A 25,825-nucleotide genomic window follows, 5' to 3' on the forward strand; every position below is an offset into this window, starting at 1 on the left:
CTCCGTCATGTGGAGTGTGAAAATTTTGACGAGTAGCCAAAGAGGCTGTAGGTTACAATTGTTTTACAGAATGAGTGAGATGCCTCTTATATGTCTTTCTAATACTAAGGCCTGTTTTGCTATTTATGATTTGTTAGGATAGTATATTTCACTTACAATGTGATGTATCTTATTCTGAACAAAATAACTTGAAGTCCGAATATGATATTAAGTTCCGGTGGATCAAGGAGGTAATAATCATAGAATAATGACTGGACTGAGCAATATATTTGGTCTAATTATTGGCTAATCATGCGTAGAGTTCGCGATCAGATTACAAAGACTTATTAGGGATTTTCTTTTGTTTGGGTAGTGATTTGGTTGCTTACAACTTCATGCTCTCCATTAAACTATTGGCTTGGTCGAAATGATAATGGCCGGATCTAATCTGTTATCGGAATGTCAGAGTGGTCCTAGAACTTCGACGTGGTTTCGGGCTATGTGAGAGTCCACTGCTGGCATTTCAGAAGCAATTCATTTTCTTAAAATGTCTTAACAGCGTATTTCTCTTTGTAGGGTGTTTAATTGCAGTGTGATATTTTGATCAGACATTTTCCAGGTTTGCATCTAGTTTATTGAGCTCTACAGCCCTTGAGCAGGAACATTTGTTGATTAGTTTATGTTGGCGTGGATTTGGCAATGCGCACCTGTTTGTGTGGGCCTATCTACTAATCACCAGATAGAGGAAGTTTTCTGGATTGCAGTTACATCACGTCAGTACTGTACAGCCAATCAAATTCAAACAAAAATAATAATAATAATAATAATAATAATAATAATAAAGATAATTTTTTATAAATTATAATGGAATCGATGAATTCTAAGAAAAAAAATATGATTTGTTGGGCCATGCGAATATAGGATCAATTAAAGGTGATTGGCCTTACTGAGATTTGAACATCCCCACAGTATCTGAGGATTTTAGGGCAGCTATCTTGGAATAAATGTTCAAATCCTCGTTGGTGTCGTAAATAAAAAATGTATCCTCAAAAGTATTTTCAACCATTACGTAATAAGGAGGCTCTGTACATAAACAAAAGTGAGTAAATAATGATAAATTTAATTCAATCTAAATAAATAAAACATGATAAATTTAATTTAGTTCAAAAGTAGTTAAGAAAATTTACCTAAATCAACTTCATGCCTCATAATTTTTTCGGACGAAGGTTTATCAACTTCCATAGTGCCTACAAAACAGTGTTTAGATATAAAACAGTCTTAATAGAAAGATTGAAAATTTAGAGAATAATGTTTAATGTTAAACAGAACGGGACTAAAGAGAAAAGAGAGAGAAAAAAAACAAAAGACAAAAAAAAAATATAATTTATAATTTTTTAAGATTAAAATCTAATCATTCAATTGTATAATTTGTAAAGAACTGTAAAATAAAAAAAAAAAACCTACTGAGAAGATCATGCCACGAGTTCAACAAAACTAAAGCAGAAGCCACAAAAACGAAATTATACTTAAAAAAAAAATCCCAAAGCACCAAAAGTAGTGTTTATTATAATTCGCTGACCCGTTTGAAGTGGGTCACGGTGAGAGGAAGTCAGAGGGGAGAGTTGCTGGGCGCCCATCGCGGGAGCTTCCCTAACGGACGTAGGCTGCTGGTTTGGTCGGGCGAGGTAGACGACTAGACGAGGGTACTGCTGGGATTTTCGATGCCGGCTGCTTGGGTTTTGCAAAAGCACTTTCTACCTGCTCGAGTTGTTTTTTTTTTTTTTTGAGAGAGATAGATAGCACGCTATTCATTTCGTTTATTTCATTTAGAAATAAATTTAGCTAGAAATGTGAATCATCTAGAATTCGAATTTGGAATCTCGAGTATCAATTATCAAGTCCTTTGCCACTTGCTCTAGGGACGGTCAGTCTGCTCGAGTTTCGGTGCGCAGAATTTGGTGCGTTGTTAATGCAGTTGAGATTAACTACCTTTCTCGGAATTGGAATCGGAATCGAAATCGGAATCGGAATCGACTTGAATTCGGAATCTCGAGTACCAATTATCAAGTCTTTTGCCACTTGCTCTAGGGACGGTCAGTCTGCTCGAGTTTCGGTGCGCAGAATTTGGTGCGTTGTTAATGCAGTTGCGATTAACTACCTTTCTCGGAATTGGAATCGGAATCGGAATCGACTTGTTTTGATCGGGTAAAAATAAATTAGAACTCAGCCTGTAACATACGTATTCCCGTTAAATCCCGGCCAAAACACCTCTTAACATAAATTGAACCAAATCACACAGACGCTATAGCAACGTTAAACCCTGGCCAAAGCACCTCTTAACATAAATTGAACCAAATCACACAGACGCTATAGCAACCGTATGCAATATAGCTTAATTTCAGCCATACAAGATAAGTGATAATAAATTATCTATAGATGAACTTATCAATTCTTTGTGGTATAGTATATAAAAAATTAATATGGTCTTTGCTTTCTGAAGGAAAAAAAAGAAAAAAATAAAGAAAAAAAATGAATTGGTACCTTACACTAAGTCTTTAATTGATTATCTTATTCTCTAATGAAATAAATATATTAATTTGATCAGATTAATCTACTTTCTTGATGAAGGATAACGGTGCAAATTGGCTAAGAAAAATAAAAAACTGGAAGGCTATGAATGCATGACAAAGAAAAGGAGAATAAGCTAATCTACTATGTTGCGAAAGCAAGAAAAAATATAGTATTATTGACCAAAAATTTGACAAATTTTTTATTCTACTCTAGTAAATATTTATAGTGCACTTATAATTAAAAAGTTTTGTAACCGTTATCTATGCAAAATAAAAGACAATATAAAAGGGTAAATGGGGAATTTAATTCTCATATTTAATTTTTACTGGAAACTTTATTTAAAGATTTCACTCCTAGAAAAAAAAACGGTCAAATTAAATGTGCATTAATTTAGAAATTTTTATTTATTTAAAGAAGAGCATGAAGCACTAATCATTTTCAATTACTAATTACTTTATATATATAAATATGAAAACGTTAGATTATGAAAATGAAGGGTTTGGTTTAATGAGGGGTTATGAGAATGAAGAATATAACTCGCCACGTGGCAAAAGACATTGAGATTTCATATAGGTTTATAGATACGTCACGAAATTACAAACACGCAATCAGTTCTCGCTAATGTTGAAGTTGGACGGTTGTCTGATCGAACGACACTGACCAACAACGCTCCTACATATGACAGTTGATAAAAACTGCTATTAATAGTGAATAAATAATATTTACTATTTGTTTTTTAGTCTTTGGATCCATGCTATTTCATCTACCGCCACAAAATTTTAGACATACTGACATACATATGCTAAGATTATTCATGGTTGGTTGTATTTGTGAATATCTGCATTTGACCTCTCTGTTGAGTGTTAAATTTTTGATATAGGAACTATATTGGAGCTTCAGGGTTGCACCCTATAGAAGTCTTTATAAACACTAGATGCACTTGGCTCCTCAAATTAGATTTTGAGGAAAATATACAAAGGCCCCTCCTGACATGTAGCAGTCTTACAAACATGTGCTTGAACTTTTTGTTTTGGCAATTAAATACTGTAAACTTTATCAAATAGCTCAACAAATCTGTTTTTTGGAGTAAAGTTATCAATTATGCGGTAGTTTTCGTAGTTTACATTGTATAAAATCCAGTATAGCTAAATACAAAGATATCTATTTCTTTGATTCTAATATATATAAAATAAAAAATAAAAATTGAAAATATATAGATTTACTTTATTCTTCAATCCTCATAATTTATTATTATAACTAGAAGAGAAAAAAACATATGCTCCTCTTCTTTTCAAGCTATATAAAATTGTGCACAAATATGCTGTCAAAATCATTGTTCAATTAGTAACTTTTATTGAAGAGAGGGCCCGATTGTTGAAGCCAAAATTAATATGTCTTTTTTATAAAAGTGTTCCCCCACCCCCCCCCCTTTCTCAGTTAGGTTTTTAAATTGGGATTTTTTTTTTGTTCTGTTTTCAAACATGGCCCAAAGTAGGCTAATTAAGCACCTCTCCTTTTCGTCTTAAGCAGGAATCAAACTAAGAACTCATGGTCTGAAAATTGAGATACCGATCAATTATTTTGCTATAGAATTTGGTGAAAGAGAAAAAAATCTAAAGCTTCTAGTACATGTTGAAGAAAACAAAATTGAGCTTTTCCCAATTTGATGATGTTAATTTTACTAAAAATTAACTTATTAAAAAGTGACTTCGAATTAGATGATAGTTGACATTCAAATTTCAAACAGCATTACGCATCATGGTGGGCCGAGAAAATATGAGAGTGAATTTGTTATACAATTTAATGTGCAGAATTTTTCTGCACCTAGCTCATCCAGTCGAGACAGAATTAAAAGTTTTTATTGATCTCGTATCAGTGATTGACAGAATAAACGTATGTACAGAAATTTTCTGTACATTAGTCCAAATCAATCACGAAGAGTTCGCGATTGATTGTCGGGAACCATCTGTTGTTTCCCCTCTACTAGATGCTGCGGCTCTACAATGGCCTATTTGCTTGTCCTCCTCATTTTAATTTTATTGGTGGCTAACAACTGGGGCAGTGCTGCAAAACTTAATGGTACACCCATCAATGTATGGCATGCCCTCCAATATAGAGAGGAGCATCAAAATTGGTGCATTCCCCTCTCGTGAAACATTTGCTGTGCTACTTTGAAAGACAGGCCAAGCAAAGATACTCTCGCATCCCTACTCTCTACCTTGTGCTTGCGGTGAATATAGGTTTAAACTTTTTTGGCTCTTGTTAGGGGATTGATATTTGACAAGCGGATCGTGTCTTGGATATTAATTACATTAAGAGGCCGTTTGGTTCAAAGATTGTATTATGAATTCGTCACTTATTATAATACTAATTAAATTTACTCTGATATTAATTTGTTATGATAGAAGTGGAAAGGATTAATTTGCTGAGCTCGCAAATACCAAAGAGAATCGAAAAAAATTAAAATATACAAATATTTATGTGAATCGGTCACTGGTCTATGTCTACATGCGAAAACGAAGCGAAAACTTTCATTATAATCAAACTGGAATACAAAATATATATATTTCACAAAACTCCCGTCCCAAAAATACACTTATACTTTTTCTCATCTGCCGCACGAAATTTACGAAATGAAGGGTATATTAATAATTGCTGTTAGATCATTCACAGTAACTATTATCTTAAAAGCTCGAGCTATTAGAACGATTAATGTAACATACCGAATTTATAAAATTATGAAGTTACGGTGTACGTTTAAATGGTTCCGGTGAGGTTGCGGTGGAATGTAACATACCGGGTTTTAAATATAAAAATAAAAATAAATAAAAATATAAATAAAAATAGTATGAGATACTATTTTTATTGGATTTAGAGAAGTGAAATATAGGTTGGGAATGACCTGTGCTGAAATCGGAGCGAAAACAGGAGATTTAAAATTTTCTGTTGGAAATGGGACAGATAAATTAGCAGAAAATGCACAGTCTCAGAAAATTATGAAAATTGGCGGGGATGTCAGAAATATTTTAATGAGGCTTCACTTGAAGCATACAAATACAGCAATCATGGGTCTCGATTGTGACTGGATCAAACCAGCCTCCTGTCACTTCGAATATGATTCGGCGCAACTTGACCTTCCGTTTTTTCGAACGTGACTCGTCCTAACCCGACCTCCCGCCACACAACAGGATGCTGGCACCCTTAAGCCAACAACAACTAAATTTTAGTATAATTAGGAATACAAATCTACTAAGATTAAGAATAATATCAATACGATTAGGCACAATTTAATTTTAACTTAATGGGATAACCAAAAGAGAATAAATTTAAGAAATCTTACGATTCCAGAATTCAAAATATATCTAACCATTTATAATATTCTAAAAATGTTATATATTTTATATTTAAAATAACAAGTTTGTAACTAACTTATTAAGCTATTTGTGTTTGGAGCTTGTAAATAAAGTGTAAATTATAAGGAAATAAGTATGGCGTAAAATTTGGAGGTTGAAATCTAACTATTAAATTACATAGTTTTTTAAATTGTTATGACATTTTGTTTGTAAAAAAAAAGATTTTTTTAAAAAAATATAATAACTACAGCGAAATACATACAAAATTGAAAATAATTAATTTTAAAAAATAAATTATATAAATAGTAAATAAAAAATCGTATTAATTTAAATAAGGTAAACTTTAAATACCACCCCTGTGTTTCGTACTTTCTCACTTTAGTGTCCTGTGGTTTAAAGTATATTAATTTAGTACCATATAATTTTTTTTTCTCTTTTCGTCAGCTCCTTCATTAACCTTTTGTTAAATTATATACAAAAAGCTTCAGATATCTTATCTAAGTTTATCGAGTATTCACTTTAGTACACTTTAGTTTTAACTTTGTCACTGATTTAACGAAAAAAAAATTAGTATAGAGAATAATAAAAAGAGAAAAATAAAATGACAGGATACGAAAGTGTATATATTTTAAACCATAGGGATGATATTTTAAATTTTTTTTAAAACAAAATAAACTATAAATATAAACTGACCACATCAAAAACTAGTAAAATTAAGCGGAATGTCATTTTGCAATGAAGAAAAAAGTTTCACGAGTATAATTAGACATAACTCGGGGCAAAGCGGCCTCATTAATCTTAATCCATATTTTTAACATAGTTCGTAAATTTATAGTAACAAATTAAAATAATATTAATAATTATATTATTTTATAATTTTTTTGAGAAGGTGGTTTCGAACCGTCCAAAGAAAAATTTAGTAAACACGCGTAGAACAGTGGCTTCCTTAATTGCGCATTAAAATACGCAACGGAGCAGTGAAGTTATTATTATATTATAACCAACAAAGTAGTGGAATATTTCCTCGGCTCACATCCCCAGGGGAATGTTTTTGTGGGGTCCCGAGATCCAAAGGATGAATGCATGGAGAGTAGAGGATAAATGGAAGGCCGGCCACCAATTAATTGGACGAATTTTATCCAATTTTTGACCAAATTTCGACCAATAAGAATCTCAAATCTCTCTCTCTCTCTTTCACACACACATTTAGGGGTGGCAATCCAGCTCGCTATTCGCGAGTCAGCTCGTGTTCGGCTCGAAATCAGCTCGAAATCGAATCGCTCGTTTAGTAAACGAACCAAACACGAGCTGAATTTTTCAGCTCGTTTAATAAACGAGCCGAACACGAGCTGTGATCAACTCACTCGTATTCGACTCGATAACCGCTCGAATATATATATTTTATATTTATATAATTTATATTTTTATATATAAATAAATAATTATATATAATATATATTTTTATTATTTAATTTTTAGCAAAATAAAAATATAAATGCGAACTTAATTATAAAAAGACTTATTTATATGTAAAGTTTTAACTATTAGATCAAAATCTAATGAATAAGATTTTATANGAATATATATATTTTATATTTATATAATTTATTTAATTTATATTTTTATATATAAATAAATAATTATATATAATATATATTTTTATTATTTAATTTTTAGCAAAATAAAAATATAAATGCGAACTTAATTATAAAAAGATTTATTTATATGTAAAGTTTTAACTATTAGATCAAAATCTAATGAATAAGATTTTATAAATTTATTTTTTTATATATATTTAATCTAATCTTTTTTGATTTAGTGTTCGTTGGCCAGCTCGTGTACGGCTCATTTATTGTGTTCGGCTCGTTAATAAACGAGCCGAACACGAGCTAAATTTTTCGGCTCGATACTTTAACGAGCCAGCTCATGTTCAACCGAACACGAGTCAACCCCAGCTCACTCGTGTTCGACTCGTTTACACCCCTACACACACATGACACATATAGATGTCAACTGGTCGGATTCGGGGCGGATTTTCAAATATCCGAACCTGAACCCGACTCCAAACCTGAGATCCGAACCCGACGGATTTTAAAAATTCATATCCAAATCCGAACCCGACCAAAAATTCAAAACCCAAACCCGAACCAATTATTTTTTTTTTCAATATTTCAAAATATATTATTTTAAATCTAAATTTTTAAAATACAAATTCAAATATAACATCATATATATATTATAAAATAAATTCGGATTCGGGTTAGGTTAGGGTTGGGTACAGTCAAAAGGTCAAAATACATATCCGAATCTATATCCGTCGGATTTCTATTTTTTATATCAATATCTGAATCCATATCCATTTAGTATCGGATATATCCGTTTCATTCGGCTCCGGGTTCGGATAAAATTTCGGGTATCCATACCAATTGACATATATATATATATATAATAGATTGCCTACAGGCTGTTACTTAAAATAAATAAATAAATAAAACAAAACAAAATGCACGCATGGGGGAAGAGGGATCAACACACACACACACATATATATATATATATAGAGAGAGAGAGAGAGAGAATTAGACTGGAATACTATTAATAGTAAAACGNTATATATATATATATATATATATATATATATAAAACTAGGCTAGAATACTATCAATAGCACCAAGTGATAGCACCAAGCTATTGGTGCTATTGATTTTTTAACCCTTAGAATGAGAAATGAATGGTCAGGATGATGTGGGCCCCCTAGGGTTGAGTGAGTGGTTGGTTGAATAGTATAATCTAACGGATAAAAATAATCAGACGGTTAAATCTAACGGTGGAAAAATCGATAGCACCAAATCCTTGGTGCTATCGCTAGTACACCAGCTGGACTATATATATATATATATATATATATAATAGATTGCCTACAGGCTGTTACTTAAAATAAATAAATAAATAAAACAAAACAAAATGCACGCATGGGGGAAGAGGGATCAACATATATATATATATAGTAGAGCTAGAATATTTTCAAAAGCACCATGAAATTGGTGCTTTTGAGTTATGAGTCATTGGATGGAGAGATGTGAGGTCGAGATGATGGTGGTAGGTAGAATAGTATTTGATCCAAGTGCTATTAGTAATCAAGAGGTAGATTCAGGGGATAAAAACCTAATAGCACCAAGAGGGTGATATTTGTAAAAATATTCTAGCTCAATTATATATATATAGAGTTTGACTGGGCAACTATCGGTAGTAAACTGCTCGGTTTACTACCAATTTATTTTTGATGATAGAGCTTTCAAATCAACAATCGGTATCGTTGAACATGATCTAGACTATTTAAATTATCTAGAAATCAAATTTTATAATTTTTTGGTATCACTAACTGAACGATCGGCTTGTGAGGGGTGCATGAGTCATTAGCTAGGTAAAAACTTGGTGGTGGGTGCATGAGTCATTAGCTAGGTGAAAACTTTTTGTTGAGCAGGTAATTAAACTGGCTCGAATTCCCATCCAACACGCTGCGCTTTGCTTTCCCTTTTTCTTTTTCTTTTTTCCTTTTTTTTTATGTTCTCTTCAAACAAAAACAATGAAGATGAAAGGCACGATAGGTGAAAGAGTGGGAATGTACCTTTTAATATTTTATTAGTACAAATGCATGCTTTAATTGACCACTAACAAATGGCTCTGACACATGAGATTATCATAACATGTGAAGAGAGATTCATTGAGAGTAGGGGGTCTAGTGACTCATACCTACTTATTCTCTTCACTCAGCAGCACCTTCCGTGCTTTATTCATGGATGCAAGAATCTTTGTTGGAATGAAGGGACGTGTCATGCATCTTATGAACCTGCTAAAGAACAAGGGAGAGAAAGAAAAAAAAAAACAAGACACTTAAAAGGCCAAAACATAATTAAGAGGAAATTAATGCCACATATATTACCAGATATTACACACAAAGCACTCACTTTAGGATATTATATATATATATATATATATTAGTAATCAAATAATTAAACAGTATTTTTTTTTTCCGCCCCACATTTGCTGATCCAGATAATTAATCCTGGCAGATATAATACAAAGTTATACCTATAATTAAATTACATTATTTCCAAACCTAAAACATATAACACATGGGTGCCCATACTTCTTTCCTTTTTTCCTCCCTCCATTATAGTTAGACCACGGTGCAATGCCTACATGAAATAGGGTCATCATCTCCCCATTTATCCCTGCAAATTAAAAGGAGAAGAAGAAGAAGGAGGAGGAGAAGAAGAAGAAGAGAGAGAGAGAGAAAGAGTAAAAAAGAGACTTTGGGCTCTCTAGGCTAACTTTGGTCAGACACACCTTTTGAAGCCAACCTAAAAAGAAGCTTCACAAGTCCATAGTGATGGGAACAAGAAACAAAGGAAACTAAAAATGAAAGGTAATGAAATGGATAGAAGTGGAACTCCAAATTAAGTATCTGTGTGCAGTTAGTCCCTTAACAAACTCCAAAGAAATCATTAGCCAACTCATAAGATCACACCAAATTAAGTAGACAAATAAGCATGCAAAGCTCTCTTCCTCTATCATAATAAAGACTCCTTTTACTTAAAAAAAACTGTTCCTACCATGATCCTCCTCCTCCATGTATCATACCATTCCAAAACCCAGGAGGATCCCCACTTTGCATCCTGCTGTGCTCGAGCTCACCACTATTTGAAGGCACAGCTGGTTTTAAGTCCTCAAAGGGGAATAGGAGCCTGCTCTCCTGCAATGAGCTCTCATAGTTACCAGTGCCACCCACTGTAGCAGCAACCTCTCCACCACCACCACCACCACCACCACCACCACCCACCCCATGATCCAAAGGGAAACCAAGAGTGGTGGGTGGCCTAAAATCATGCAGGAAACCTAATCCACCTGGGTACTCCTGTAAAGGCATGGGCACAAACGACCCTACTCCTCTGGAAGAACTTATCCCACTCCTCAGAAGCTCCATGGCAGAGAAGGCACCAACAGTACTGTTTGCAGTGTAGGGGTTGTTCCTGCTGCTGCCACTGGTGTTAATGTTGATGTTGTTGGCGGTGGTGGTGGTGTTGCAGCTACTGTTGTTTGGGAACTCAGTGTACTCATGAGGCATGCTGTGGTAGGGGAAAGCCAAGTTGAGGTCCTGGCTTTGGCTGAACTTTATGTTGTGAGAGGGAGAAGAGAGGGAGATGTCATGGGTCATGAGCTTCTTATTTGAGTTGTTGTTGTTGTTGTTGGTGGTGGTGGTGGTGGTGGTGGTGGTGGTGGTGGTGGAGAAGGAGGTGGAAGGTGCAGATGAAGATGATCTCTTGTTCTTTCTCGAGCCACCACCAACAGGGACATTTCTGAGGGACCCGCCCTCAGTCCAATACCTCCTACACGTTTTGCAAAAGTACCTGGGTTGGGTGAGGCTATAGTTGTTGTAGTAGCAAAACTTGGTGTTCGTGGAGTTGCACCTAGGGCAATTGAGAGCCTTCTCCTTCTGTGGCCTTGCCCTCCTCTCCACCAGCTGTGCCGGCGGCCTGGAGGCTCCGCCGGCGCCGGAGGCGGCCCCGCTGCCAACCCCGGCCATCATCTCCTCTATGGGCTTCACAAGCCCTAGCTCCTGGAGAAACCCGCATCCCACAAAAGAAACAGATAGATATGAATAATTAGCAAAGAAGGATTAGTGTTGTAGACATGTATTTGTAACCAAGCTATATGTGAAGAATCTGTTTATGAAAAAGAAAAAAAGGCACCAAGCAAAAGAATACAAAAGGAAATGGCCAAGGAGAGAGAGAGAGAGAGAGAGAGAAGAGAGAGAGAGAGAGAAAAGAAAAAAAAAAAAGAAAAAAAAGAAAAAAAAAGGAAGAAAGGTAGGAGGAGAGGTGAGGAAACTACATGTGTAAAAGACGAAAGAGAAACCACTCACCCTCCATAGCCTAGAATTTGTACATCACAGGAACAATTAAAGCCACCCTTTTCAGGCCACTGCATGCCTTTATTGCATAAGATGAAAGCAAAAGAGAAGAGAGAGAGAAAAAAAGAAAGAGAAGGAGAAAAAGGAGGAAAAGAAAGGTGGGGGAAAAAAAGGTGGTGTGCTCCTTTCAAGGACTAAAGGAGTGGGGGAGTGACAGGAATTAAAAGCCTTAAAGCTAAAGAAAAGGTGAGAGAGAAGAGATGATGCAGTTATATCTATTGAGAGATGATCTAGACGAAAAAAAAAAAAAAAAAAAAAAAAAAAAAAAAAAAAAAAAAAAAAAAAGGAGAAAAGAAAAGAGGAGCCACACCTTCCCCCCCTCCTCATATCAACCGAAAATAGAAAAAGATCTACAGCAAATTGATCACGAACCACAAAACAAAATCCAACAAAAGAAAAAACATCTCAAAAAAGTTCACACAACCCAACACAAAGAAAAAGCACCAAGATCAAAAAGATTAACTACCCAAAAGAAGACAAGAATAAAACAGATGCCAAAAAAAAAAAAAAAGAAAAGAAAAACAACAAGATCCAAGACCCAGTTAATTACTAGCTAGCTACCAAGATCTTTTGTTTCTAGGTTTTCAATACCTGATGAGGCCACTGGGTTGTGTCCATGGAAAAGCTTTATATATATATATATATATATATATATATATATATATATATATATAGCCCTTGTGATCCAAAGAAGAGAAATAGTTATTCTCCTCAAAAGATGAAGAGGAAGAGAGAGGAGATCCTGAGGAGGAAGAGGAAGAGGTGGACGCAATTAATCCTCTCCAGGAAAGAATGTCTAGCTAGCTATGGTTGGTCTGAATAGAATTCCGAGGATGTAGTCATGACTCTCATATCTGAGGAGAGGGGGTGGGGGTGGGGGAAGAGACAGAGAAATTGATAGATGGAATTTTTTATAATATATATTATTCCTACTTCTCATTAAACAATTATAAAAAAATTTCTATTTGGGTATGCGTTTGTCTATCGCTGCTGGCTTGTTAGTGTGCGCTTATAGACAGCGTGTTAGTTTTCTCTGAATAGAAAATAGAGAGAAAAAAAGAAAAAAAAAGCAAGTAAGGAGCTGTGCAGTGTTGTGGAGAAATTACGCAGTCTCTGTATTTGGACAATAAAATTGTGCAATACTACGCAAAACTCGTACAATTGCGTGGCACTACGTCCATATATCTGAAATATTGTGGAAATTGTGCAATACTGTGCAAAACTCGTGCAACTGCGTACGTAACACCGCGTCTATATGTCTGAAATATTGTGTTTAATTTCTTTGGCCTTTTATTGGAGCCTTTTTTTAGAATTTTGTGTAATTAACTTAAATAGATGTCATTTTCTGTTGAGAGGGTTGTGCATGTCTAGAAACTTATGTACGTAATTTCTAAATTGGTATTTGTCGGATCTTTAACGCTAATTATTAATTAATCTCAAAAATTAAAGCTGTTAGTAATACATAACTAATTTACTTAAAGTGTACAGACATAACGCCTACAGATTATGGTTGTGACTCAACTAAACTAGCCTCATGTCACTTCGAACATGATTCAACCCAACATAACCTTCGACCATTTCGAACGTGACTCGTCCCAACTTGTTCGCCCGCCACAAGACAAGATACTGGTCTCTTTAAACCAACAATATTGAGTCTTGCGCTATTTTAGAGAGTTTTGTGGCAAAACATGTTAAAAGTATATATATGTACTAATTCGTATGAAACGAAAAGAAAGGTAGCTTTTATTTTTTACTTTTTTATTTTTTAAATTAAGGAGTTCTTCTTATACCTTACTCTTATCCTTTTGGTTGATTCTTTATGGAAGAAGAGTGTTACTCAGCCATGGTGTTGGTAGATACATACCGCTTGGCCGGTGACGGAGTTAGGTTGTGTTCGAACATGGTGGATTCTAAGGGCTACATGCTTTTCCGGCACGCATGTACTGCCTTCGCTAGCTAGTCCTCTGAATATCCGGCTTCACACGGGATCAGGGAGAGAGGATGAGTCATAAGATTCAAATAGTGCTAGATAAGTTGAGAAATCATGTGTTTTGGTACTTTGTTTACATTCAACAAATATTTAGAATATAACATAGGAAAAGAATAAGAACTTGCATTCACATGAATAGTTGATGCTAAATAAAATTGTGAAAATTAAGTATTGTATTCTAAATACAATGAGAGTCGTCTTTTTCAATCTGAACGCTTTGTGTGAGCCTGACAAAATTGGCATGGTAAGGAAATTATCAAAATTCCAAACAATTAATATTCTTACATACAAAAATAATAACCAAAAAAAAAAAAGATTTACATGTCTTAGATTGGGTGGTTTAAATTTAATTAGTTGTGAGTTGCGCGCTTAATTAGCAAGCGTAATCGGCCGGTTTGGTCGTTGAAGGAGCCGACCACGGAGAAGTGGCAGGTCCCACACGTGTGAAGGACGCCTTGGCACGTGCTCCCGCGTGGAGGAGCCAGCTACTCTGGGGCCCGAAGTGGCCCGGGCCCCACCTCCCTCGTTAGTGCGCATATATGAAAATCATGTGGTGCAATATTAGAGAGATCTAGAGAGAGAGAGAGAAAGAGAGAGAGAGGGAATATAAAGAATATGGCAAGGTGTAGTGGAACAGTCGATGTTGTTGAATAATATTGTCGTTTGAGTGATTTAGTTCCTTTCACATGTTAGGAGTCATAAAAAACATGGGTGGTGGCTCTCTTGCCTCCATCTTACTGGGCCTAGAACTAAATTATTATATTATTAATAACATTAAATTATTTGTGCTATTAGAATTTTAATTTTTAAATAAAGAAATGTACCGTTAGAATGGTAGTAATTCTCAAGAGCTGAGTGGGATGGTTGAATAGTATAATATAATTGATGAAAATGATTAAAAGATAAATCTAACCGCAAAAAATTTGATAGCACTAAGCACTTGGTATTACTAATAGTATAATAGCCGTACTCATATATATATATTGATAATCTGAATCGACGATCGGTATCATCCAAATTAACACTATCAAACCATTTAAACTTTTTAGAAATTAAATTTTACGACTTAAAAATACCATTTGCATAATAATCAAGTAGTTTCAAGTTCACTTTATATTAGCTATAAAAAATTATTAATTTTTAGATCAATCAAATGCTAGACAAATAATATCGTAAAATCGTAAAAAATTAAAGCCGGAAATAGCACGGTCTCATTTACTTTTAAAAATATTCTAATATTTCTCCCTCTCTTTTATGTGCGTGCGTGTAGCTAACTTCTAAGAGCATACTTTTTCATAGTTCACGTTTTGTTCAACCGACATTATTTGTTAATAAATTTAATTAATGTACATGGCGGTTCGTAAATAAAGGTCATATATACAAAGTTTGAGGCAAATTTCATAAGAGGACAGAAAGAAATTGTACATAAAGGGCACATCTTTTTTTCTGGTTTTTAATTGCTATCTAAAACTAAAACATTCTATCGAGACCAAAATGTCTCTCTCTCAAAATTCATTTGCGGCGCTCAATATGGCAAGGTGATCGATCCATGGTTATTAATTAATGAGAAAATAAAACTCAAGAATGAAAATTTAGATTAAAAGTGAAGAAATATTACTGGACCGAATTAATCCAAGAATAAAGAGAAAAAAAAAAAAAGAAGAAATTTTACTAACCGAACCTAAAAATAAAGAGAAAAGAACAATCAGACCGAACCCAAAAGTGAATCTGAAATGCAAAACCCACTCCTAAGAATTAAGTTGGTGATGCTACGGTAAATTATTGAGAATTAATATATAAATATAAATACATAGAGGTGTCCACTTTTAAAAATGGAAGTGATGATGTCTCATTTATAAACTATTGAAAATTAATAAATATATAAGATAGATATCAATTACACTCAAATTTATAAAATGAAGAAAATAATATTGTGTCAAATACCAAATGAAATTATGATTAGGGTTCAATTAAGGAACCACAAGTAGAATATTCACTTTTATGACCCTAATTAATCACGTCTCTTTTTCTTGTAGAGGGGGAGATTTTGATGTCTTATACAAAGGGTCTAATTATATATGGTGGCCTCACCTTAATTCTTTGATCAAATCAATTATGACACTGACCAGAGCACTCCCTTTTCAATTTTAAAAACGCCGACCTCTTAATTTCTAAGTTAAACAAGTTATCATATGACTAGAGGAGGAAGTGAGATCCTTATCCCGCATGTGGTCCCCATCGTTACTAAAGAGTGGAGGGAGTGTTTAATTTTTGGCCTGTATTGCCTCAGCTATTTTGTATTGAGTGCATATTTAAATTTATATTTTAGTATAAATAGAAGTTTGTTGGTTATATTTTAGTTCTTATATTTTAATTTGTTATAATTTTCTACTCGAATTTTTAGAATTATTGCAATCAAATCCCACAACACAATTTAGTTAGCCTCTTAATTATTAACACATTACCAATCACAACAATGTTACATCACTTTCATATCTATTAGCAAGAGTTAAGTTAGAATACTATTAACAATATTTGAACTTTTTTACTATTAATTTTAGCTATTAGATCTACACTTTAATCAATTTCATTCACCGACCACTCCTAGTGCAAGTGACAAAGGGCTTAGTGATTGGTACCGGAGATCTCGAGTTTGAATCCTAATTGATTCATATTTCCAACTAAGTTTATTTTTAAAAAAATAAACAAAGCGAGTAGTATGCTGTCTCTCTCTCAAAAAAAAAAAAAAAATCATCCTTTAAATCATGCTATTCAACCAACCATTAAACCCTCTGGGACTACTAGCATCCTAACCGTACAATTTTCATCCAAACGTTAAAAACTTCATAGTAAAAGAGCCAAAATACTATGAATAGTATGCCAGCCCAATTTGTATTAACAATATGTCATTATTTAGTCAACTTAATTGGATTATAGGACTTGATTGTAATAATTCTAATAGTTCGAGTCATAATTAAATTGTAATAAATTAAAGTTTGATAGTCAAAATGTTACCCATTTTGAAGGCCAGACGTGCAATTTATCTTGTAAAAGTTAATTTTCTACCTTTAAAGATTAGTTAATTTACATAAAATTTTTCTATAAATATTTGTTTTCTTTATTTTTTTCTCCCTAACTTTTAAAAACTTACATTGTACCCCCTCAACATTTGAATTGTTACATTTAGTCCCCCTCAGTCAAGGTTCCATTACTATTTCGTTAATTCCTTATAATTTATACCGAAAATATCTTTGAAAATAACAGAAATATATTAAAAAATTATTTCTTTTCTTAAAAGAAGAAGGACAAATTAGCTATTTTACCCTCTCTATTAACACCGTACTCCTTAAAAATATTTTTAAAATTTTAAAGAGACAAAATATAGATTTTTGAAAGTCCAAAAGGGATATTTACATGAAAATTTTTTGTCCTTTAGCCTTAAAGATTATGTATGATGATATAAGTACATAATATAGAGTACATAATGCTGGAAATACTTTAAAACCCTCTAATTAAGCAGATGAGTGGGACGAGATGGATATCAAGTTTGAAAAGGCGAATCACTGGTTATTTATTGTGTTATTAAAGTTAGGCCAATTTGCATAAAAAATCCACAAGTTTTGAGCTTTTGCAAAGGTGGGCCACCTTTTTCAATTTTACAAATTCGGGCCGAATTTTTTGCCATTGGACGAAAATACTCTTATTCATTTTCTTTCTCTCCCTTCTTTTTTCTCTCTCTTTTTTTTTTTTTCTTCTCTATGTTCTTCTCCATTGCCCCCTCTCCCTCCCCTTCCACCCCTACCTCCGCCCCCTCCTCCGCCACTGACGCAGACGACGACATCCTCAGCGTCGGCGTCATCGTCGTCGAGCTCCTGCGTCCCTGCCGCGGCGCTCTCCAGCCGGATAGGCATAGCCCTAGATAGGGCGGCGCTGTCGTACGTCGCGAAGCTCCGCAGCGGCACGCGCGATACGGGGATTGCTCGCGCTCGCGCTCGTTCTCGTGCTCGAACGGGAGTGGCGAAGGCGGCAGAGGAGAGATAGGGAGAGGCTCAATTTTTAGGAGATTTTTGTCGTTATGGTGTAATGGTGTAATGGTGTAAAAAATAAGAAGGAAAAGGAAGAGGAGGAGAAGAAGAAATGGTACAATTCTGGATGAAATTATGTAAAATTTGGCGAAATGGTGCAAGTTTGGACGAAATGGTGCAATTTTGTTTCAAAGAGGATAATTTTTATTTTAAAGAGTGTAACATTCACCTTAAATAGTGTAATTTTTTTAAAAAAATAGTATAATTTAATTGTAACAGTACAACCTTCATCTTCTTCTTCATTTTACTCTGATTTTTTGCCTTGTCTGATAATAATAACGATATATAATAATTTTTCAACGAGACAATTTTTTTTCTTTTTTTTTTTACTTTTTATTCTTATTTTTTTCTATTCTCTATATCTTTGTTTGCTCTTTCTTCGATGCCGGTGAAGGCGGAGGCGGAGAAGAGGAAAAGTAGGCGGTGTAGCTCTCGTTACCATCACCGAGGACCGCCGGTGCCGGAGGAGGAGGAGATGGAGGAAGAAGAAGCAGCGCCGGCCGCATTACCATCACTGTGGGCTGCGAAGACGGTGGAGGAGAAGGAGGAAGAGATGGGGAGGGCATCGCGATGGGGAGGGCGATCTGGAGCGCGTCCTCGAGAAGAAAATAACGAAGAAAACAAAAAAGAGAGAGAAAGAAAATAAATAAGGATATTTTCGTCCAATGGCGAAAAATTCGACCCGAATCTGCAAAATTGAAAAAGATGACCCAATTTTACAAAAGCTCAAAATTTATAAATTTTTTATGCAAATTGGCCTTAAAGTTAACTTATATATCAGTTGCATTTGAGGATTATTATTTAACCTTAATTGAATGCATGTCAACCGTTCCTATTGTTCCACCAGTAACATATATCTTTGCACAAAATATTTCACCAAAACTAGTTTTTTTCAGGTTTCTTGTCTTTTTTGTCTTTTTTTTTTTTTTCCCGATAATTACTCTATCTCCGTCGAAAGAATCTAGAGTACTGCTACAACTACTTTTCTAATTAATGATCGACTTTTTCATACGAGTCTTATCACTTTTTTTAACCTATTAATACTAAAACTCAGAAGAAAGAATTTTATGAACTCTATTAGAAGAGTTCGACTTTAAAATGAAGGATTATAATTTTGCACTTATTAGAGGTTTTATTCCGAACGCTGCATATATAGGGGAATCATTAAATACTACGTACTATGGGGTGCATTAATGTGTGTTCTCGATCTTATACTGGTGGAGGGGAATATTAGTGTGCGGGTGGAGGTAGAGCCCCACCTTGACCTGACCCATTAATATTTTGAAACCTTTTTTGAGATTAATGAACCTGTCATGATCATGGGAGAAGCTTGGTTTAGACGGCTTTTCGACGGCTATAATTGGAAGAGGAAATGGGGGTGGGGAGTGAGGCGTATATGATGTGATTATTTATTTTGTGCTCTCTCTCTCTATCTCTCTCTACAACGCGTGAATGTAGAGAGAGGGAAACAATATCACTATTGAGTTAATTAGTCATTCAAAAAGGGCAAAAAAAGGGTACAAATTAATTAATTATGTGAATTGTTATCATCGCCGAGACTAGCTCGGTTAATTAATCTAATAAGTTAGGTGAGTCGTAGACCAACTGGTGATTATTTGTTCTCGCAGTGTCATTCCATTTCAACAATCAACATTCACACCGGCCGTCATAGAGCAAGTGGCAAAAGACTTTATGGTTGGTATCCGAGATCCAAATTCGAATCCTAGTTGATTCATATTTCTAGCTAAGTTTATTTCTAAATGAAATAAACGAAGCGGGTAACGTGCTACCTATTTCTCCAAAAAAAAAAAAAAAAACAATCAACATTCACTAATTCTAATTAAAATATATATAAAAATGAGTACGTCTATTGCACTTTCAAAAGCACAGAGATTTTTATACTTATAAATTATTTTCGGTTATGGAATACCAATACAATAAAAACGGTCTATAGCGACACTTTTAAATGTAGATACATATTAAAAAAGTGCTGCTAGCTAAAATTACCGACACTTTTAAAAAGTGTTGCTATATGTGGGATCGCTAGGTATATAGTGACAGTTAAAGAGTGTCACTATAACCTAAAAAAGTGTTGCTAATTTACCAACACTTATTTAAGCATTTAACAACCGCAGAAACTCTATCTCGTTGGCTGCGGTGGCGGAGGAGGACGACAGGAAAGGCTTTTCGTCTAGAATTTCAGTGGATTGAATGAAGAGAGAAGAAAAGATGGTAATTGATTTTTCTTTTTTTTTTCTTTTCAGTTTGTAATCGGGCCAAATGGACTGGGTGTGGTGGGTTGAGTAGAGTAATCTTTTATTTTTTGTTGGATTGGGCTTTATATTTAGGCATTAGTAGATGTTTTTTTAAATTTTAGCATAAATGGGACACTTTCTCAAAAGTGTCCCAAACATGTGTCCCTATAACCTAATTCTGTTGTAGTGTACGAGATTCGACGATCGATTTCACTCAGCGTGAACTATATTATTAGAATTATTTAAAAATTAAATTTCATAATTTTTTGATATTATTTACAAAGTTATCATAGGGTCTCAAAAATGACTATTTTTATAGTTGATATGGCAGTTTCTAAATTTAACGATGTTGAACAATCCAAATTAATTAGATAAAATTTTAATAGACAATTATATTTACAATTAAAAGCAAGATCAATACTTCTAATTTAAAATTTAAGATTAATACTTTCAATTTAAAATTTAAATTTTTTATTATTATTTTTTATGAAATTTTTATTTTCAATCATTAATTTTAAGCCTACTCATTTACTATGCAAACGAAGTCAACAAATTATAAATTTTGATTTTTAAATAGTTTCCACACTGTAGATCATGTATAACTAAACTGATCACCAAATGGAATGTTTCATTATCGAAAAAAATTAATAAGTGCGGAGGTCTCTGTACTTTCGAAAGCATAGTTGCATGCCTAGCTCTTATAGAATTGAATGATGATCAGATAACTATAATTAATCATTTATACCATGTAACTAAGCCAACCAATTCAGTGCACCATTCTAATATCACCAGACAAATCACTCAGCCTCCGTTTGGTTCGGGGTTAAGGAAAAAGTAGCTATTCCAGGGATAGAGTTAAGTTCATGGTTAAAATGGGGTTAAAATTTTTTTGTGTTTAGTTGGGGGTTGGAGTTAATCTAAAATAATGAAAAATAGTGTTTGGTTGGAGTAGGTGGGATAAGAAGATAATGATTGATAAAGAAGGATAATGATTGGTTGGAGTAGATGTAATAAGAAAGATAGTGGGTTATTATGAATAGAAAATAGTGTTTGGTTAGAGTTTGGTGTGTGAGGCATCATCAGATAGTGATGGAGTAGATTGGTGAGCAATGTACCAGAGTTCCATGAAACAGGCCTGCATGAATAGCATCTCATGCCAAATCTCATTCCCCATCTTTGGCCCACATGCACTGTGTTCATAGTAAAAAGAGGAGATATATATTTATATATGCTAAGTCTATTGCTAAAAGAGATTGGAATCGTACGTGCAATTCATCTATCCAAGGTTTGGGAATGTTCAATGTAATTAATTTTAAAAATGTTATTTGTCTAGTAGCTTAAGCTATGAAAGAAAATTAATTATATATTTTTGACATGACTGATATAAAAACAAAAAGTTGTGTATTTGAGTCATGCCTAGCTCCTTGCCGGGTCTATCAAAAAGTCTCGAGTGTAGACATATGGGAAATTGTTGAATTCACATCCTTTAATAGAGCCACTCATTTTAATTTGGATTTCAGTGTTACAAAAAAAAAAGAACTTGAAATCTCAGATATCAAGTATCAAACATTTTATTACTTACACTAACGACGGTTGGTGAAACTTAGTCTTTAATTAGATGGCCAAGTTATAGGATTACAACTATTTTCCGATCAGAATATAAACCTAGCTAGCATTGCTTTCATTTCAAATATGGTTAATTAATATCCTGTCATTTATTATTATGTGAAAAAGAATTAATTGATTTACATATAGAGTTTAAGGTATCATATATATAAAGTTATTAATCCATCAATAATAATATAAAATACGGTTTATGACGTCGATGTCCTTGATCTAAAATGACATTTCTAAACACAAACAATTGCAATGATCATAAACACCAAGTTACAGGTGAAAATGAGAGGCAACTACTACATGACCATTCCATTTGCCAATACGCACAATCGAACAAGACGAGAGAAAGGAGACAAAAACATCAAAACATGCATGGCTTCGCCTTCAATTAATAATTACATAGGTTAAAATAAGTTTGCTCATGATGACAATGGTGGCTGGGCTACTACCATCAAAGACATATGTAGGTGGGAACTCATCAGGAGATGACAACATAAATGAGACGGGTTTAGGTGGATTTGGATTTTGTTCTTTTTGAGGGGATTTTTCCATTAACGGATCATTCACAAAATTCCTTTTTTTTTCCTTTTGGTATGTAGAATATATAGGATAATATTTTATGTCTATTTATTAGAGAGAAAAGAAATAGTTGTGTACAGCTCCGCTATCAAAATTAACAAGCATAGTCCTTGACTCCTTGTGTCTCCACTAAGAAATATATAAGATACTAGTCCGCATGCTCAAATTGCATTAACATGGACATTACATTTTTTGGAGTGTCCTAAGGTTAGGTACAAAACTTAATTTTTGATGATTTTCTAGTTGGGTCAGAATATAGCATAGTTCCAATAAAAGTCCAATTAACCTGATATATTTGTTAATCCATATTTTTTTTTCAGATATTAAAAAAAATAAAAGATAACCTGATATGAGGTTAGTGATCAAATTAACGTGCTTAAGTTGCTTAGAATAGTGATCTTTGCGACCTAAACAGGGTTGTAGTACTACGACTTGGTCATGTAAAGATCAAATTTTTTACGTTAGGTTAATTAATTTTTTTTTATGAATACTAAAATCCAAAGAAAAAGGGGCTCAATCCTAGGAGCCCGTTGCATTTCTAATTGGCACCCAAATGTTGCCACTGTGATAGGGAAGTAAAGTACACAGCAACTGCAGAGTTCCAAATAACTTATTATATATTATTATTGTTTATTTATGATGTTAATAGGAATTCTCCTACGCTAATTGCACTCACGAATAGCTCCCAATTTTTTGTCAAATTAAGTTTTAATTTGGCTTCTATTTTTTAAATAATTTAAATCCGTCTGAACGTTTAATTATATGTCATACTGGTCCATTCCATTATCCGAATGCTTAATAAAATTATATTTTTACTTCTGAAGAGAACCACCGTTAAATTTATTTATAAGATTGTGATGTATAGATACTAAATCAACATTTTCTTGACAAGAAATTTCACTTCAAAAAGTTCTTTTCCGTGTGGAAAGAATGCTTTTTTTTTGCTTCATTTATCTTTTTAAAAATAATAAACTTAGCTGAAAATGTAAATCAACTAGAATTCGAACTTGAAATTTCGGGTACCAACCACCAAGTTTTTTACCACGTGCGCTAGGAATGGTCAATATGTAGAAAGAATGCTTAATTACTTAAAATAAGGTTTGGAATAAAATGATTTACCATTCATTTTATTAGACAGGAAGATGTAATTTGTGTTTTTACTATATATATATATATATATATATATATATATATATATATATATNAAAGTTTCCAGCCACAATTTATTGAAGAATAGTACTGTTTTGGAGCCATATAACTTTCATACGAAATTTTATAATTTAGAAAATTAGTATTTAGATTCTAAATATAATTTTATTTTTTTAAAATTTAAAATTTACAATTCTATTATCTACCCACCGCATCGCGCAGGTCTCTGCACTAGTATATATATATATATATATATATATATATATGGATTCAAAAATTGATTACCCCACATTCAGATGACTAAATTGACCGATTTGTATATACCAGAAATTGGAGAGAGTAAAATTTTATTCGGTTATTTTATATCCAAATTTGCAATTTCATGAATCACTTTGATGGATATGTATGTACGTACGTACGTACCATAGACCATGGATTAGAAAAAAATGTTCATGATTTAGTCTGTGTAATTCCTACTATTTCAGTAACTGAAACCACAAAAGATTCTGACAAATATCGAATACAGATTGAGCGCAAAGTATAATAGTCAGAATTGCTCTCAACTGAGTTTTTTTTTTCATTTTTAACAATATATATTTTTATAATAATAATTCCTTAACCAATTAAAGAAACGTAAGGTTATGATATGTCCATGGTTTATAGTAGTGATCAGTTGAAGATGGTAATCTGAATGACATAATTATAACTGATTTTTCTGCTAGGTGGCTACTCTATATTGAAGAACTTTTTTGTTTTCTCTTTTATATATATATATATATATATATATATATATATATATATATAGAAAGAGAGCGCATGACTACTGTGCTATTAAGAGCACAACGCAAAGATTAAAAAACTTGATAATAAAAAGGAACAAATACTATTAGTAGTATTCAAGCGCAACTCTCTCTCTCTCTCTCTCTCTCTCTCTCTCTCTATATATATATATATATATATATAGTTAGTGGAAGGAAATTTTACCGAGTAATTAATGGAATCACGTAACCTGTGGTACATGCATGGAATATATGCAGCATTTGCCCGTTAATTGGTTCCACCTCAGATCGAAAGGCAATACAAGAGACTGTAGCCTCGCAAAAACTGATCATAAGTACTGTACAATTATTCCTGCTTTGGAGAAACAACCTGTAGAGCTTAACTTGTATTATATTTCCAAATGTTTAAACAATATGAAATAATTATTCTCTTTTAAACTTAATTAAATTATCAAAATAGATCGTTTTAATATATATACCTCTTATTATAATACTAAGTATGTTACATAATGTAAAACAAACTTCCGCCGCTAGAAAATAGTATTTTAATATTATATATTAAACTATATATATATATATATATATATATATATATATATAAAACTAGGCTAATATACTATTAATAGCACCAAGTCATTGGTGCTACCAAGTTTTTGGCCATTGGATTAACAAATGTGCAGTTAAGATGATGTGGACCCCCTAGTGTTGAGTGGGTGGTTGGTTGAATAATATGATCTAACGGATGAAAATGATCAAAAGGGTAGATCTGACGGAAGACTTGATAGCACCAAATACTTCGTGCTATTAATAACATAGCAGCCGGACTCATATATATATATATATATATATATATATATATATATGCATTTTAAGAATTAATATTTATGTAACTCTTTTTTATTTTTTTATGCTATATATCCAAGTATTCAATACTAAAATTTTCAAAGATCATCATTGTTTTTCCTTTTCTTCTTTTTTTTTTTTCTTTTTAAGAACAATACGTTTCGATCGAATCCCATCAACCAAATCCTTGGCGAATTAATTTTACTCACCTAATTTCCACTAATTCCTTCTCCATCTTGTTGTAAGAAAAAGTCAGCGTAATCAATGACAATCTTCGACAAACTAAACTAAACATGGGTGCGGCGTTAGAGTGGATTCAAACCTTCCACTCCTCTTTATTCTGATGTTAACATCAATAATAAAGAATGCAACAAACCGCAGAAAACGTACAGCAGGAGCACAAGCAACGGTACCTCTTTGGTCCTGTTCGATGACTCGAAAAAGCACTTCGGGGGGATGTGGATGCTGCGAAGGTCAAACCCGGCGCCCAATTCTTCTCACTGTGGTCTCCTTCTCGAGTGGAAAGTGGGACCCACTCGTGAGGCTATTCGCCACCGGATTAGGTACAGGAAAGGGTCGTAGTTTCACTGTTGGAGAGTCAATTCCTCTTCTTCTTCTTTTTTTCCTTTTTTTTTTTTTTTTTTAAGAGAC

At 33.5% G+C, this 25,825-nt stretch overlaps 1 protein-coding gene across 5 annotated transcripts; it reads right to left on the bottom strand.

Moving 5' to 3' along the window:
* On the bottom strand, positions 5,500 to 12,986 carry LOC109708040 (dof zinc finger protein DOF4.6-like). Of its 5 annotated transcripts, none has more exons than XM_020229612.1 (4): positions 12,469 to 12,985; positions 10,520 to 11,523; positions 9,657 to 9,756; positions 5,500 to 5,750 (listed from the first exon to the last, which is right to left on the bottom strand). In XM_020229612.1, the coding sequence occupies exons 1-3, from the start codon at positions 12,493 to 12,495 to the stop codon at positions 9,657 to 9,659; spliced, it is 1,131 nt and encodes a 376-aa protein (XP_020085201.1). In that variant the 5' UTR covers positions 12,496 to 12,985; the 3' UTR covers positions 5,500 to 5,750. The 5 variants fall into 5 exon arrangements, with proteins under 5 accessions (XP_020085201.1, XP_020085203.1, XP_020085202.1 ...); XM_020229614.1 differs by having other exon boundaries at positions 9,657 to 9,753; positions 12,469 to 12,984; XM_020229613.1 differs by lacking the exon at positions 5,500 to 5,750 and having other exon boundaries at positions 9,511 to 9,756; positions 12,469 to 12,986.

Source organism: Ananas comosus, linkage group 3 (assembly GCF_001540865.1).
Source record: "Ananas comosus cultivar F153 linkage group 3, ASM154086v1, whole genome shotgun sequence".
Taxonomy (NCBI): Eukaryota; Viridiplantae; Streptophyta; class Magnoliopsida; order Poales; family Bromeliaceae; genus Ananas; species Ananas comosus.

What these genes read in the sequence shown, in the direction of transcription:
- LOC109708040 (XM_020229612.1), bottom strand. Translation starts at nt 12,495, where the DNA reads ATGGACACAACCCAGTGGCCTCATCAG. An exon ending in CAACCCAGTGGCCTCATCAG is followed by an intron (nt 11,524 to 12,468) that starts GTATTGAAAACC and finishes GGGTTTCTCCAG; the next exon opens with GAGCTAGGGCTTGTGAAGCC. An exon ending in CATGGAGGAGGAGGATCATG is followed by an intron (nt 9,757 to 10,519) that starts GTAGGAACAGTT and finishes CTTGTTCTTTAG; the next exon opens with CAGGTTCATAAGATGCATGA.